We start from the raw sequence: 16,196 nt of genomic DNA on the forward strand, positions 1-16,196 counted from the left end.
AGACACACAGAGAATTAACTGACCACATATGTTAACACGAGAAGAACCCTCCACTACGAAACTACCGTGAAATAGGGTCTTCCCATTAAGGCCATGTCCACTCTTCCAGTTTGCTGACTCAGGCCTGCTGTCAGAAAGAGAATTGAAACCTGCACAGTTTAGAGATCTGCCCTCTGACACATGTTAAGAAGGAACATTTCTAGCCAAATCCAAGCTAGTAAATGATGTTATTTACTCATGATTTTAATACTGTCAAACCTTCTCACTCATATGTGGAATTTAAGAAACAAAACAAATGGCAAAGGGGAAAAAAAAGAGAGAGAGAGAGACAAATAGAAAAACAGACTCGACTCTAGAGAACAAGCTGATGGTTATGGAGCGAGGAAGAATGGAGGGAAATAGAGGGTGGAGATTAAGGAGGGCATTTACATGATGTAACACGATGAAAACAAAAATTAAAACAAAAATTCATCCATTCCCATTCCAAATACACATAGTCAATCCTTCGTTGTTCTAGATTCATCCATACATTGTCACGAATCTACCATAGCAGGCACGGGAGAGAGGTAAATGTCCTAATATAGAAGCCAAAAGAAATCCCAAACAAATTCTCTGCTGCAGGACCTAAGTTTATAGCAATATAAAGGATAGGGATCTTCATCTACAATCTCACTGTCACTGTGAAGAGACTTGGTTCAAACTGACAAGTCACACGTGAGGAAAGGTCTTCTGTTCTGTGAGGTCAGTTAGCAAGATGTTTGCTAAAGTATGAAAAGGTATTCTGTGTTGACCTGGGAATCTCTCACAGATTTCAAAACCACCCCTTAAAAAAATAAAAATTAAAAAAAAAATAAAGAAAAAAACCACCCCTCAAGATTATTAAAATATTCAATCCAAATTGAGCACAGACATAATTCATCTGCTAAGATCAAATCACCCTCTCTTAATGAAGAACGATTTCAAGCAGAAATATAAAATTGGCAGCAAACCTGACGGATGTGCATAGTTAGCTGATGCTGTGTAGTGCAAATCTTTTCACACAGGGGACAGTTATAGGAAGACTTCTCCTCTTTCGTTTCCTGAAAAGACACAATACAAGGCAAAATCAAGTTCAACTCACAGTTACGCCCGTGCCTCTTATTCTGATGACAGGTGTCTCAAGAGCCACAGCAATAAATCAGCTGAGAGCATGGGCTCCAGAGCCTGTCTGGGGATGAGCTTGGGTAAGTCACGGTCCTGTCCTGTTTCCTCATGTATAAAATGGGAAAAGTAACAGCACCTACCACAGTGCATTGTGTGATGAGGACTAAATCAATTAACACACGTAAAGCACTGGAACAGTGCCTGGTACAGGAGAAGTACTCAATAAATATTAGTGTTTTTATTAAACATCATTTCATTAATCAGCAACGATGACAAAAAAAATCAAGGATCAAGTCTCTGCAGAGCTGAAAATGGAATATTTCTCCCCGAGGTGGCTCCGGTCACGATTTTCTAACCTGGTCTCGTTGAGGGCATCAAGCACAGTTTTCCTAACAAAACCCCACCCTCCCAACAGTGCAAGGCTTCAGTGCCCAGCTGTGCACCCAACAGACATCAACATGACCCTCTTACTTGCTGCCTGCACCTGCCTGACACCACTCTTAAGCCATGAATAAGAATAAGAATGCTGCCCTTCTCCAAACTGGGACAGGGAACGACGACCCAAAATAAAGACTTCCACAGAGGGTGACAAAAGAACCAGCTCACAACTTGGCGAAGTGGCTCATTTTACGTTCCCTTAAAACACGTGGGACAGGCTTCCTTCAAGCAATAGATTTTTACCTTTTTTTATGGAAAAGAACGAGTTCTTTCACTAGCCGCAGGCTATGGCTCCTCTTTCTAACTCACTCTTAGAGAGAGTTGCCCTGGACGTGCCTCCTTACCCACAGAGACCCTAAGCACTGCGGTCTGTGTCCTCATCCCCAAAACCAACAGGATCAAGGCTTGGACACCTCTCCCAGGAATCTGAAACCGAGGTGCTTAGAGATGGAGATCAGTGGGTTTCCTGCTGCTCAGCAGAATCATCTGGACAGCTTTTCTGAACTATGGGTTTCTAAATCAGACTCATGACATGCTGAATCCAACTGGGGGCAGGGGATGGGGTTGTACCCCAGAAATCTACTTGTTTCATAAGCAACCCGGGAGTTGCTCATATGTACTTAGGTTTGGGGTGACTAAGTCAACCCCTGAGGTGATCATGAATACCTGAATTGAAAGTTCATGTAGGGGTGCCTGGGCGGCTCAGTTGGTTAAGCGTCTGCCTTGGGCTCAGGTTATGATCTCAGGGGCCTGGGATGGAGCCTCGCATGGGGCTCCCCCTCTCTCTGCCTCTCCCCCGGCTCATGTTCTTGCTCTCAAATGAATAATTTTAAAAATCTTTAAAAAAGAAAGAAAGTTCCTGTAGCCCTAGGCTTGTGCTGAGCACCTTGGTAAGTCCCAGCCACAAGAATGCAGCCTGTGGAAGACACCAGGGGCATAGAAGTGCAAGACCAGGAAGCCCGAGGGAGGGGATGGTACCACCTCTAAGGCTGGACCCTCAGGCTTCTTTCAACAAGACCTCTTTTTACTAGTTTGTACTCATTTGAATGTGCTTTTTGTTCTTTGCAAATCATACCCATCCTCGAACACTTATTAGGAGCGAAACTTCACACTTGGAAACGTCAGTTTTTTTTCACAACCACTGTTAGAGATCCCATTTTCTGGATGAGGAAACAGGTACAGAGGCAAGTGCTCTGTCCCAAATGAGAGAACCGTTAAGCAGCAGATCAAGGAGTAAAACTCAGGCCAGCTGCCCCACAGCCCATGCTGTAAGCCACTATGCTACAGAAGTTGATTTAAAAAAAAAAGGGGGGGGTTAACCCCAAGGTTAACAGAGAGGAAACACCCTTGTGGCTGGCTCATGAGACATGATGAAAATACAAGTCACCCTAAAGACTATAAAACAAATGGCACCATAAAGCAGGCAGGGTGGAGCAAATGCATGAGGACGTCTTGGATGTCGTGTGCATGGGGGTTCCATCTCCTCTGCAAAGTCTAGCAGGCCTCATTGTAAGCAGTACAGATGCTTTTCTAAACCGTGGCACTGGGTCTGAGGATGAGATGCTACATGTTTTTTCAACCCCAAATTAAAAGAAATTACAGATACAAAGTCTAAGAAAGTTAATTAGCCCAGGGACAGTTAAAAAGCGCTGGACAGTCTCATCCGGGCACCCATGCACTTCCAAGCTCGCAGGGGTGTGATGTGCATGAAGCCACCCCTTCTTGGCCCTTCTGGCTCTGGTCAGAATGGAGCTGGCTGAGAACCATCGGACAGAGACACCAAAAACGAAAGTATTCATAACAAAAGAAGAACACTCACTATAATAATGAGGGATGTCTCCTACGTGGGCCCAAGCTGAGTCTCAGGAGTATTTTTGTTAAATTATTAGAACAGTAAGAATAATTCAGTAAAAATAATTTTTTTAAAGAAAGATTCATCAGTGAGATGTCAATAAATGTTAAAAAGGCAGGCATCCATGTGGCCAGCCTCCTGAGGCTGTTTTAAAAAACTATCTTGTGGGGGAGCCTGGGAGGCTCAGTCGGTTGAGGTTGACCTTTGGCTCAGGTCATGATCCCAGGGTCCTGGGATCAAATCCCACATCCGGCTCCCTGCTCAGCAGAGTCTGCTTCTCCCGCTCCCTCTACCATTCCCCCTCACTCGTGCTCTCTCTCGCCTAAATAAATAAATAAAATCTTAAAAAAAAAAAAAAAAAAAACCCAAAACCCAAACCACCTTGCGTTCACTTTGACGTAGACACTAGACATACTGAGTAGCTCCCTGGGCTATCTGGCACTGGGTCCAGGGTTTATCACGAACCAGAATCCAAACCTTCTCTGAGGCTTGGCAGTGGCACGCTGCAGACCCGAATGCAGATCTACAGAATCCACAATGGTCTGGGAGAAATAAATCTCTGGGCTCAGATTTAATTTTGACAACCAAACCCAACAGAAAAGAGAGCAGCCCTGCTGGAGGACTGTGAATCCAGTTACTGCGGCTGTGCGGGTGGAAGGAGCAGACTTCCTGAGCTGACAGATAAAATTAGCAGCTAATGTGATAACTAACCATTCCATAATGAAACAATCTGGCACCCCTGTCGGCGTCCGGCTGTGGCTAATCTGTCCTGGAACTCGGTGCTAGTGCGGAAGGGACTCCTCTCTGGGTTCCCGCGCGCAGCCTTCCCCGTCCACTCACAGGTAAGGATGATCCACTCTCTCTCCCCAGACACTTTAGTGTTTTCAATGTGCTGTCTTTCCATATTCCCTCTGGCCCAGACCGCCCTCACAAACACTAAGCCAGTGCCCTGAGGAACCGCGGAGGACACGGGAAGTAGATGAGAATGGCTCAGGTCAGGTATATGTGCACCGCTTGCCTGCAGAGTCTCCCCACTTACCATGCAGGGATGGAGGCGCTACTGGTCACACCCTATGGCTCATTCTACCTACGGTCTCTGAACCACCAGGAAGGGACCAGAGCCTGGACTTGGGTCAACTCTACCTGTGCGGGGGAAATGCTGGGCTTGTCACTACCCATGCCACTTTCTCAAACACAGAAGGACGAGGAGACAGTGACCTTATGGATCTTGTTCATCCCGAAATGCCTGACATGCAGGGCCACACTTGGCCGGAAGTATATAATGTGAAATGGGTGGATGGATGGAAAGATGGACGGATAGATGGATGGACGGACAGTCATGTGAGAGTGGAAATAAACCTTTTCTTCCCAGAGCTAGCACTCCTTCTTGACTCAGGCCACAGTCATACAGGCTGAGTATTTTCTCAGGTACCCATAGGAAGAGAGGCCGGCAGAGACAAGGGAAAAAAGAGAGAGAAAAAGTATCAATGTTCCAACCCTACGTCATCACTGAAACCCGCCAAGTCTTCAGCCGCGAGGAAGACATGAGCGGACCTTTCCCTATGCTTCGGAGGTTTTAGGGCTGGGATGACTCTTCCTGGAGGACAATTGTATCAAAAGCCTTCATTAATATCTTACTTCTAAGAATTTATAGAAAACCATCATAGATGGTGCTCAGATAATTCTGTAGAAGGACAGTCACTGGAGGATTATCAATAAAATAGAAGATGAATTCACAAAACAGGTCTACTACTTTCCCATCCATTCCTGGTATGGAGACTGACTCAGAAGACTGTCTCTTCCCCTGGGGATTTGGTATGAGGCCATTCCGGAAGTTAGACCAAAAACAAAATGTGGAGTCATTAATGGAGATTACATGGATTCAGAGAAGAAATGAGAACTACTCACCTTCTGCCTCACTCCTTGAGTCTCGTTGAATGTGTTGCTAACAGAAGAGCGACAACTTTTCAAGTGCCCCATGTGTAGGTTAATTAAAAGATCCATCTTATTTCCCAATGGAGAAGACACGGACTTTCGTTAACATATGAATTAATCCTTCCAATCCTGGCCCACCCATTCACTCCTTCCCACTCCTCCGATCCCACTAAAAATTCAAGAGGACTAAATCACATCTTAAGTGGAATTCTCTGGAACCAAATTCTGTGCTTTGTCAAGGGTGGAAAGCTGAATGGGAGATCCAGCAAAACCAGTACTTATTTGCTACCTAATCTGAAGATAATTTAAAAAAAAAAAAGAAAATCAAGGAGGCAGTTTTGACAATCCAATTAACCAGCTGCATAAGGAAATGAACCACATCACAGAAGAGGAGTAAGTCAAGTTCTTTGCCTTGGCCATCACGTGAAGAAAGCTTGCAATCAAATCAAATTACAGGATAGAGAAGGATGCTTCCACCAATATTGACACCACAGCAGAGAAAATTTTCTCCATGAAAGGTAACTGACACAAGCCCTGAAAAGTTCACTCTTGAAGCCTCTCGGAATGTGTTTAGTTCTGAGCACGTCCAGGGTTTTGGCTTAGGAAGCTGGGGCTCAAACGAACATCCTTCTCCCAACGTTCTCATAGAGTGAAGCCACCAGACGTCACCAGCTAGCGCACAAAAGCTTACCTGGTTCCTTCTGCCAATCCGATTTGGTCCTGGAGGCTTCGTGGGGGACTTGGTGCTCTGGGGGCTCCCGCCATTCTCGGCGACCTTCCCTACACTCATTACCGCTGACATCATGGTGTTGACGGAAGACAAGTCTGAACCTTCCAAGCCAACGGGCGAACTTGACGTCATTGGGTCAAGGGTTTAAGCTTCTAAGAAGCCTCTGCCATAGAACTGAAAATCGGAAATTGCTGCTGTTGATCACTGCGAAGTTTAGCCTCTGTCAGAGCCAGGTGGCGCTGGCCATGGCTACCATAACCGTAAGCCAGGTCAAAACACCTAAAGCCCTCCTTCTTCAGTTCAAGCTGATACTCGTGCCCAAAATGACTTAAGCTTTCATGTAAATGAGGCGTTGTCATACCGAGACTGATAACCTTGCTTCCTTTTTGAGCGTATGCACCGACACAACCCCCAAAACCAGCAGACGCAGGTCTCTTGGCTTTCCCTAATCTTTCATTAGGCAGAGCAGGAAAGGCTAAGCCAACAATTAGGAAGCCCAGGGAGCTGACATTTGGCCAGCACCCTCCTCATAACCTAACTCATTTACTACTACATGAATGTTCTAGACTTAACAACTAATGATGAGGAATCGTCCGGTCTCCCTAACCCCACTGCTGCAATGCAGTGATTTTACAGGGGGGTGCCGTTATGTAAGACAACTGAGAAGCCAATCTTATCAGAGTTATAACCAAATTTCAAAGCAACGTAAAAAAGACTGTTTCTTAAAATATACAAGTAGGTAATGTGCCTATACCCCAGAAAGTGGACAGAAGAAAAACCCAGCCCCCGCTGCCCATTACCTCCATTCTCTGCCCCAACTGATACACTATGAGCCTTTCCCCTGCTATATCTATCATCCACGACGAGTAGGAAGGGAGTCTGCGTTTGCTTCTTTTTTTTCTTCTCTTGTATCACTTGTTGACACTGGAAGGGAAGCAAAGGGCAAAAAAGATTCAGTGAATGCCTTCTCCCTTAGTGAAGAAAAAACTGAAACCATGTATCTGTCGTAATCTCAGGCCACTATATTCACCAGAATACACAAAAGGGAGGCGATTTTAAGTCATCGTCTTCTTCCAAAACCACAATCTGTGGTTGTTTTCTCGACCTTAACTCATGTTCCCTACAGTGCTGTCACCCTCACTCCCAACAGCCAAAACGATTCTGTGGTATTTTATTTTCTGGGAGCTCCTATTTACACCCACATCGAGTTTTCCTTCATGCTCTACCCCCGACCCCCGAAAGTATTCAGACTCCTACTTGACCCCTCCTCCCGCCTCTACCTAAAACTGACAGAAGGGGAGGCAGGAAAGGAACTCCCGGAAGTCTCATCATGGTCTAGAAGGTATTAGGTCAGACCTTGTCAGATGAACAGAATGACCAAACGGAACACCAGGGCTCATGGCCATTCAGGCTTTTCTAGTTCCATACCTTTCCATGGCTATATATGGGGCCAGAAATAAAGTCTGCAGGTAAACTACTTCCCTCATTTTATCTGGGAAGATACAGAGCCAAAGCCCTGCCTGTAAGCCACCTATCCTATGATCCCACAGTGTGCCTCAACTGGACTTGTAGTCAAAGACCAAGCTCATTATCTCAGCAGCCAAGCGAACGCTCAGAAACACCACCAGAGAGAACATGATTTCTTGTGGTTTCCTCCTCCAACTTCAGGGGATGTGACCTAGGATATGACAAATGGCAACACCCAGAGCAGCTACAAATGTGTCCAGCAGCAGAGCAGGGAAAGCCTGGGGGTATATCAAGTGATGTTGCCATCAGCTGAGAAGTCTTGGGCTAAAATCTTACCCAAAGAGCCAAAGGGAGTCAAACGAACAGTACTTTTCTAGTCAAGAGACAAAACGTGCCTTCCTTGTTGACAGGCATTTTGAAGGTATGGTTAGAACGGGTTTGCAAATGGTGAGTAAATGGATTAGTTGCAGAAACACACAACTGAAGACAACTGACCTGGGCGTAACCCATGCGTCTTTCCCACACAGAGAGAAGAGCTACATCCAAAATTAAAGAAAAAAAAAAAAAAAAAAACTGCTGTCCTTCGGTGAAATTTTGCCATTCTAAAAGACCATTAAAAATTGTGCTTCAAACTTCCTGTTTTTAACGGTCTCTGAAAATGTATTTGGGAGATTTCTCTCTAGGAAAAACCATGAGACACAAGCGCACACACGTAAGTGGGCATACACACATGCACACATGATTTCTTTCTAACTGCATTTCTAGGGGCGCCTGGGTGGCTCAGCGGTTGAGCATCTGCCTTCAGCCTAGGGCGTGATTCTGGAGACCCAGGATCGAGTCCCACATCGGGCTCCCTGCATGGAGCCTGCTTCTCCCTCTGCCTGGGTCTCTGCCTCTCTCTCTCTCTCTCCCTGTGTCTCTCATGAATAAATAAATAAAATCTTATATATATATATATAAATATATATATATATAAATCTTATATATATAAATATATATAATATATATTATATATATATAATATAAATCTTATATATATAAATATATATATAAATATATATAAATAATATATATATAAATCTTATATATATATATAAGATATATATATATATATCTTATATATATATATATATATATATATTTTTTTTTTTATGCCCATGAGGCAGCTCCTGCAGCCCTTTCGCAGCTCCACAGGGTCAGGGCTGCCTCCCTGCTGCCCTAGGCCAGGGAAGGAGGCTGTGGTCAGGGCTCGGGCAGCTCATCCAGGACCCCCACTCCCCTGTAAGCCCTGTTCTGTGCAGGGCAGACCCAAGCCATGACCTTTGCAGCCCCTCCTAGGTGCACGGACCCCGATACGTGATGACAAATCCCCCCACCCTGTGGTCCAGGGTGGACGCTCAGGGATCTCTGGGTCATCCTGGCCCATGAGCAGGCTTGCTCTTCACGAACTGAAGAGCAAAATATATGTATATATTTTTTTACATGAATATATTGAATATATGCATATATGTTACATGAATATATATGTATATATTCATGTAACAGAGCCCGATTACTAGTAAGAATTTTTGTTAGTCATTATAACATCAAACAGATTCTTGGGCAGCCCAGGTGGCTCAGCGGTTTAGCGCAGCCTTCAGCCCAGGGCCTGATCCTGGAGACCTGGGATCGCGTCCCACGTCAGGCTCCCTGCATGGAGCCTGCTTCTCTCTCTGCCTCTCTCTCTTTCTCTCTCTGTCTCTCATGAATAAATAAAGTCTTTAAAAAAAAAAAAAAAACAGATTCTTACAAGCACCCTCCGTGTCTTCGATATATAATAGCTAGCCATCGCCGTAATAGCTAAACAACGTAAGGACTGAAGGCTGCAAGGACTTATCCCAGTTGGAAAAGAAGAAAAGCCATGCAAACTTGTTGTTTCCCATTTTGTCTGGACAGGAAGACATTTGCTACATTCACTTCCTCCTTTGGGATGGAAGTGTAAAGTGTGACACTACCCACTGATGACGCCAGGATCACTTACATTTACTTCCTTTCTTTACCTACTTTATTTTTTATTTTTTTTTAAGATTTTATTTATCTATTAAAAACAGAGAGAGAGAGGCAGAGACATAGGTAGAGGGAGAAGCAGGCCCCATGCAGGGAGCCTGACATGGGACTCGATCCCGGGCCTCCAGGATCACACCCTGGGCTGAAGGCGGCACTAAACCGCTAAGCCATCAGGCCGTCCCTCTTCACCTACTTTAAATATAGGCAGCAATCTACTTTTTTTTAATAGAGACTTCTCATCTCTGATCAGAAAGTATAATAGCAAAAAGAACCCCAAAGCTATACTATTTGAAAAGAAGAGCACAGTCTTTGGGGTCACCCCTGAAAAACTTTCAGAAGCAACCCATTCCAGCCCCAAGGAGCCATTATAGGCTTTGACTCTGGTTTACTCCTGTGTCTTATACTGGAGTTCTCCCTTTGGGAGGATAAGACAGGAAAGAAGAGAAAGGACCTGGTGTAAATAAGGTTGCTCATCATCCCAAGTTATGGGGGAAAAAAAAAATCTGCCTTAGCATTAAGGCACATCTATGCACTAAGCTAACCAGAGGCTGGTTGGCCAGTACTGGTTAATTTTTCCCACCCACACCCAACCCTAGACTCTACTGGGGTTATAACCCAAACTAACAAACTTAAACCTTCTGAGACTGGATCTCAGGGATGAAAGCGAAGTTGAACAGCATAAAGTCCGTGTACAAAGCACGTTTTTTTTATGGATATATTTATTTATTTATTTATTTTTTAAATTTTTTATTTATTTATGATAGTCACACAGAGAGAGAGAGAGAGAGGCAGAGACATAGGCAGAGGGAGAAGCAGGCTCCATGCACCGGGAGCCCGACATGGGATTCGATCCCGGGTCTCCAGGATCGCGCCCTGGGCCAAAGGCAGGTGCCAAACTGCTGTGCCACCCAGGGATCCCTTTCTTTATGGATATTAAAAGTCTTGGTATCTTCAATCTTTCCTTTGCTCCCTGATACCATCCTACACATCAGCCCCATTACTGCAAATAGCAACAATCAAATAATGACAATAAACAAGGTAAAAGTCACCGAGCCCATTCTAACGCAATGTGCTCCAACTGGAACCAGAGAGGACTGGGAGCCCAGATGAAGTCCCCAAATCACAGATAAGAAAAGCAGCCATCGTCTTCATTGACGTGGCCAAGCAGACTTGCCTGGCAGTCCAGTTTTCAATACAAACAGTCAGAATCTGGGGGCGGAGGGGGAGGGGGGAGAGCAGGGATCAGGGGTGTGTCTGAGGCACTCTTCCTGTGAGGCCAACACTCGACACCCTCTGAGATTTCCCATCCCACACTCCAGGCTCATTGGACCAGGAAGAGCTAGCGATTCAGGGTTACAATTTCACTGTGGTTTTGCATCAAAGCCTCAGCAGGACCACGGGGAAGAAACAGGGCAACTCAACAGGGGAATGTAGGGGATGGGAGGGAGAGGGAAAGTAAGACTCAACACTCCGAGTTATTGTGACTCCAGGAAAGTCAATAAAGTTTAACTGACCTGTTTTCTTCGTCTTATCAAGCTGGCCCTCTTTACGGAGGAGCTGGCGCTGTTGGAGCCCAGACGTGGGCAGGGTCACACCTCAAAGCCACCACCTCTGGAGCACAGAGTCAGAGCAACCTGCACAAATGAGAAAAGGCGATGTGAAGGGAGTGTCAGGACCAGAAATGATCCCGTCTCTGGGCCTTTTGCTCTACTTGATACCAGGAGTCACCAGTTAAGGACAACAGCATGTTTCCCATCCCCGCCTGCATGCATCAGCAAGCTTCTAGCTCCTAGGGTTTCCTCTGGAGCTGCTCATGAGCATCAGAGCGAGGGCAATTGGAGTCCAGCGTGCCCTGGACAGACAGGAACCCCCCCAAAGCACCCCCAACATGTCACGACGCACCGGGTGCCAACACTGTGTGGGAGCAGCTCAGACCACTGGCCCCATGCGGAGCTCTGGGCATCTCAGTGGCATGGTAATAGCAGAGCCAGATGGGCCACTGGTTTTAAGGCAGAGAAGAACAAGACAACACCAAGTGCCATCAGCCACAGAGTGGAAAGAAGACGACAGCTGGAGGGAATAAACAACATGGAACCAAATGGTCTCTTAATGGAAAGGGCGGATTAGTACACTTTCTCCTGAGTGGTGGTGGAAGTGCCCAAGACAGTTCAGAGGGGACCCGATACGTATCTTCTCCTTACTGCGGAGAGGATACAGAAAACTTCAAGTTACACACGTCCCTCAAGAGTTTGAGCAAGTCCGGTCTGGGGGGCCAGGGACCTCCAGCCCCAGCCCTGGGAGAAAGCAGGCCCTCTGCAAAGTCCCAGAGCCCTGGAATGCAGCCTTTCCCAGCATTTCCCAGAGCTGCCCTGTGCAGCCACATTCTGTTTCTGGAAACAGCATCCCCAGCTAAACTGAGGAGTGCCCGAGTGGGAGACCAAAGGACATAAATCAAACCACCACATGGACAAACCCTGTTGAGAAACACATGCTTGGCCCATTTTCTCATTTTGATCCTCTTTCAGGGCGTCTGGAAGAAAGCTGCTCCTTTGGGTCACACGCCCAGTTATCATCCTGGGCATCACTCCCTCTGCTGGGTTGGGGTGAGAAAGTGCCACCAACCGCCCCCCTCCCCCCCAGCAGCTCCTCAGAGATTTCTAACAAGTTCACTGCTTCAACTCTCCATCTTTTCTCTTTGCCCCTTTCCCTCTTGAAAAGTTCTTTGGATTTTGTATCAAGTATCAAGAAACAAGGAGCAACTCCTAGAGACAGCCCCTGAATGGGATGGAGACCCCGTAGGCCTTGAGGAATCCTTATTACCACCCCAGTAATTCCCAATGGTTTGGGGGGAGCAAGAACCTAATTAAGGGGCTGGTAAAAAAAAAAAAAAATTATGGAGCTTCCCATAGCAAAGTGCACATATTCTACTACATCTAACATTTTCCTTCAGCATCAAGAGTTCAGGGACCCCAGAAACTCATCCTAGGGGTAAGCAGAACAAGAATCCTGTTTTCACTTGACATATAACCCACTTTCCTTTAAACTATGAATCAAGTCAAGTTTATTAAAATCCCCATGAGGTTTTAGAAATGCACAAAACATCCTTTCAGATCATCCCCACCCAAACTTAAGGTGAAACACTGTGGAAGAAAGAAAAAAAAAAAAACACCACAAAATACCAGGCCGAATTTCCCTGTTAGTATTCATTTCTTAATTCACAGCAAATTTTAAACAATTTTCTTACAGACTTTATTTATCTGAAATTGAGAGAGAGTGAGCGAGAGTGGGAGAGCACGCACACAAGTAGGGGGAGGGGTAAGGAGAGGGAAAGGGGGAAGCAGGCTCCCCCCTGGGCAGGGAACCCCATGTGGGGTTCATCCCAGGACCCTGAGATCACAACCTGAGCCAAAGGCAGACGCTTAACCGACCGAGCCACCCAGGCACCCCTCACAGCAAATTTTAATAGGAAGAAAGTCTGGAGAGGAACAGCTCCACGGTTGTTTTTCTAGAAATTACCATGGTCTCCAAGTAAATAAAGTGAATTCTAGTTCTATATAGAATTATTAAAAACACACATCAGATAGACGAGTCTTTGGAATTTAAACTTGCCGGAATATAATAACTAAGACTCTCATTAAAATTTGAACTCGCTCCCTCCCCTCATTTAAAAAAAATCCTTTAGAAAAGTCCACCAGGTACACAGAGAACCAAAGTTGGAGAGCGCCAACCCGACACACTGGATCCTGAAACGTCCCATCTCCTAATTTTGGATGTAAAGGATCTGAATTCTGAGAATATCTTGCCATTAAAGCTGAGTAACAAGAGTCACTACCCTGTTTGGGGTTCCATCAGGCCTGAGGGATTCACAGAACTCAGCAAGTGGAAAAATACAGCACAGTTCTGGGAAGAAAATTCAAGATACCCCTTACCTCTATCACCATGGCCTGGGGCGGGGAGTGGGGGGGGGGAAGAATAAGGAAGAAAAGGAGGGGAAAAAGAGACCAGGTGAGGAGAGGCTGTGTCCTGGAAGGTGACTCCTGCAGGAGAATGCGAGGAGCACAGGCTGGGAATCTGGAAGGGTGGGTGGGTCTCTCGGGGCTCCCATGGGAGGATGCTGAACCTCTGGGTTTGCATTCCCACACAGGCTCTGCCCAGATCCAATGGAAGCAGGAGGACTTGCAAAGGGCAGAGGTCCATCTGCAAGGATGAGGGGGCAGGGCCGGCCGGCCTCCAGCCTCCAGCCTCCAGCCCCCAGCCCCTGAGGAGATAAGGGACAATGCTATGTAAAGCCAGAAAGAAAAGATTAAGGAGCCTGTCTCCAGGTCCAACGAGATAGCAAAGAGGAGATGAAAGATAAAAGGGAAGATGGGCTAGAAACAAAGCTGCTCAGCTTCGGAAAACCCAGAGGATTCTTCAGGGAAATCTAAAATCTGTCCTAAGGCCTGCAGGACAGATGGGGTAAGTTAGATGCCTCGGAGGACGGCAGAGGATGCTATAATAGGGAACTTTACAACACTGGCCCGGAGAGCTGCGGTGCTGAGCCTACAGACGCCCACGAATACTTGGGATGGTTGACCCGCTGCTGCAACAGCCTGGCTGGTTGGGGCCAACCCACGAGGCTCAAGGCTCCAAGTTAACCTCTAGCGGGGAGGGAGCTTTAGGGCAGCAAGGAGGGAGCTTTAGGGCAGCAAGGACGTCTCTCTTAGAAGGGCTGAGTCAGAGAAGGAGCTAGGAGCTGTTCCCTCACTCTGAACTAGGCCGGGACCGAACCAAGCCAGAATGGCTGGGCGCTGGGGCAATGCCCGTTCGCCGGGCCTGCAAAGCCCGGGGTCCCAGCGCTCCTCCAACGGGACAGCGTCGTGCGCGCATGAAGGCTGACAGCTGCGATGACGGCTCCGAGTTCCAGGAAGCTGATGTGTTTCTTGGCGATGGGTTCAGTCTATGCCTTGCACGGGGTGGCCACCCGGGCAAGTCACCACCCCCTCGCTGGCATGGGCTGCGGTCAAACGCAGCCGTGAGTGTCACATTGAGCACTCGAGCGGGCTGGGGACAACTGGGCACCGTGAGCTGCTCGGGCCAGTCCTGCAAACTCCCCACTGGATGAGGAGGGACAGCTAAGGCGGTGCATGTGGGGCCCCCCAGTCGGGCTGTCTTCGGAGATCGGCCTCCAAAACATTCCTCGCCCCGACTTTCATCTCCTCAAGACTACAGGGAGGCTTTCTAAGCTGCCATTCGAAGCTCTCCGTGCTCTGACTTAGTTTACCTTCTGGGCCTCTTGCACCAGTCCCCGTGGTTACCGCTCTGTTCAGTTTCTTCCCCCAGAGTGCAGGTCTGCATGCTGGCCCGCCCCATCCTATTCCTCAGGGGCCACCGTGCATACAAGGCCTCCTTCATTCCCATTCAGATAATTCCTGAAGCTCTTTGTTATAAAACTCTGCCTCAGCCGTATTCATACTAAGGCCACTAATGATGATGAGGGTGGCTAATGAGCTTTGAACACTACCTGCCCCCCGCTAAGTGCAGTATCTCATCGAATCCTCCTGGCCACACCCGAGGAGTACTGGTCCCACTGCACAGATGAGAAGACTAAGGTGGGTGGGGGGGTGGGTAAGCAACCCACCCCCAAGATCACGATGGTAGAGCAAAGTGAATCCAGCTTCTAAATGCTGCTAAGTTTCTTCTGGACAAAATCTGTAACCCTGGCCCAGGACTTGAGGGAACAGATGTGCTCCCCCAATCCCATTCTCGGACTTGTCACAATCACATTCTGAGTCATCTCTGCCCTTCCAGGCTGCTCAGCACCTGGCCGCGCATTTCTGCCTGTTTCCAGGCAGGAAAAGAGCCCTCTCCCTACACCTCACCCCTGCCTTCCTCCCTCTTGGGCAGGTTGCACGGCACAGGGCAAGAGTTTGCAAGCACTCACCGCCCTTGCTGTGCCAAGGGATGGGGGTGGGGTGGGTGGGACGTCCGCATTCTACACCCTTGGATTCTAGAAGGAGAAGGAAATTGGAAAGGAGCCACCAGGCGCTGCCTGGTATCCTGAACAGCCCAGTTCTGCCCAAGTGGCTGGATCCAACTGATCTACCAATGTGAACTCAGAGGCAGTCTACGTCCTCTAGGTCACTTCTGCTTCCGTGTAAATGGAAGGCAGGCCCGGAGCAAGGGGAGCTCTGATGGGAAGCCTACACTTTCAGGTCCTGGAGTGTCTGTGGAGGGAAGCAGTGGGGGAAGGCAGAAGGGGAGCACAGCGGGTTGGGAGGGAAGAGGCAGGATTGCAGAGATCAAAAATGAAGCAAACACCATGCGAAGGTAAGCGACAAGTTAACTACCACTGACCCTCCCACACAGGCCACCCCGGAGTGTTGTCCCCATGCGGCAGCATCACAGACCTTTGCTAGAAATGCAGATTCTCAATATCCGTAAGTCAGGTCATTACGCTGTCCACCTCAAACCTACACGGTGCCTATATCAAGGATATTGCAATAAGACCAAAAGGAAAAAAGAAATACAGACACTCGGGCCCCACTCCAGACCGATGACATCAAAAATACCTCTGGGGATGGGTCCTGTACATCTGTATGGTAG

The 16,196-nt window shown here is 47.3% G+C and overlaps 1 protein-coding gene across 14 annotated transcripts in view; it reads right to left on the minus strand.

Annotated features, from left to right (window-relative positions):
* RREB1 (ras responsive element binding protein 1) overlaps positions 1 to 16,196 on the minus strand; it is a 177,377-nt gene that overhangs the window by 63,102 nt on the left and 98,079 nt on the right. For 13 of the 14 annotated variants that reach the window (XM_077886012.1, XM_077886010.1, XM_077886009.1 and 10 more), the window contains 4 exons: positions 11,126 to 11,245; positions 6,899 to 7,022; positions 6,060 to 6,272; positions 990 to 1,079 (listed from right to left, as the gene is read on the minus strand). In XM_077886012.1, the coding sequence (XP_077742138.1) occupies positions 990 to 1,079; positions 6,060 to 6,230 (261 nt within the window). In that variant the 5' untranslated portion in view covers positions 6,231 to 6,272; positions 6,899 to 7,022; positions 11,126 to 11,245. The remainder of the gene's footprint in view (positions 1 to 989; positions 1,080 to 6,059; positions 6,273 to 6,898; positions 7,023 to 11,125; positions 11,246 to 16,196) is intronic. The other variant, XM_077886020.1, reaches the window with a different exon arrangement.

This window comes from Canis aureus, chromosome 37, assembly GCF_053574225.1.
Source record: "Canis aureus isolate CA01 chromosome 37, VMU_Caureus_v.1.0, whole genome shotgun sequence".
Lineage (NCBI taxonomy): Eukaryota > Metazoa > Chordata > Mammalia > Carnivora > Canidae > Canis > Canis aureus.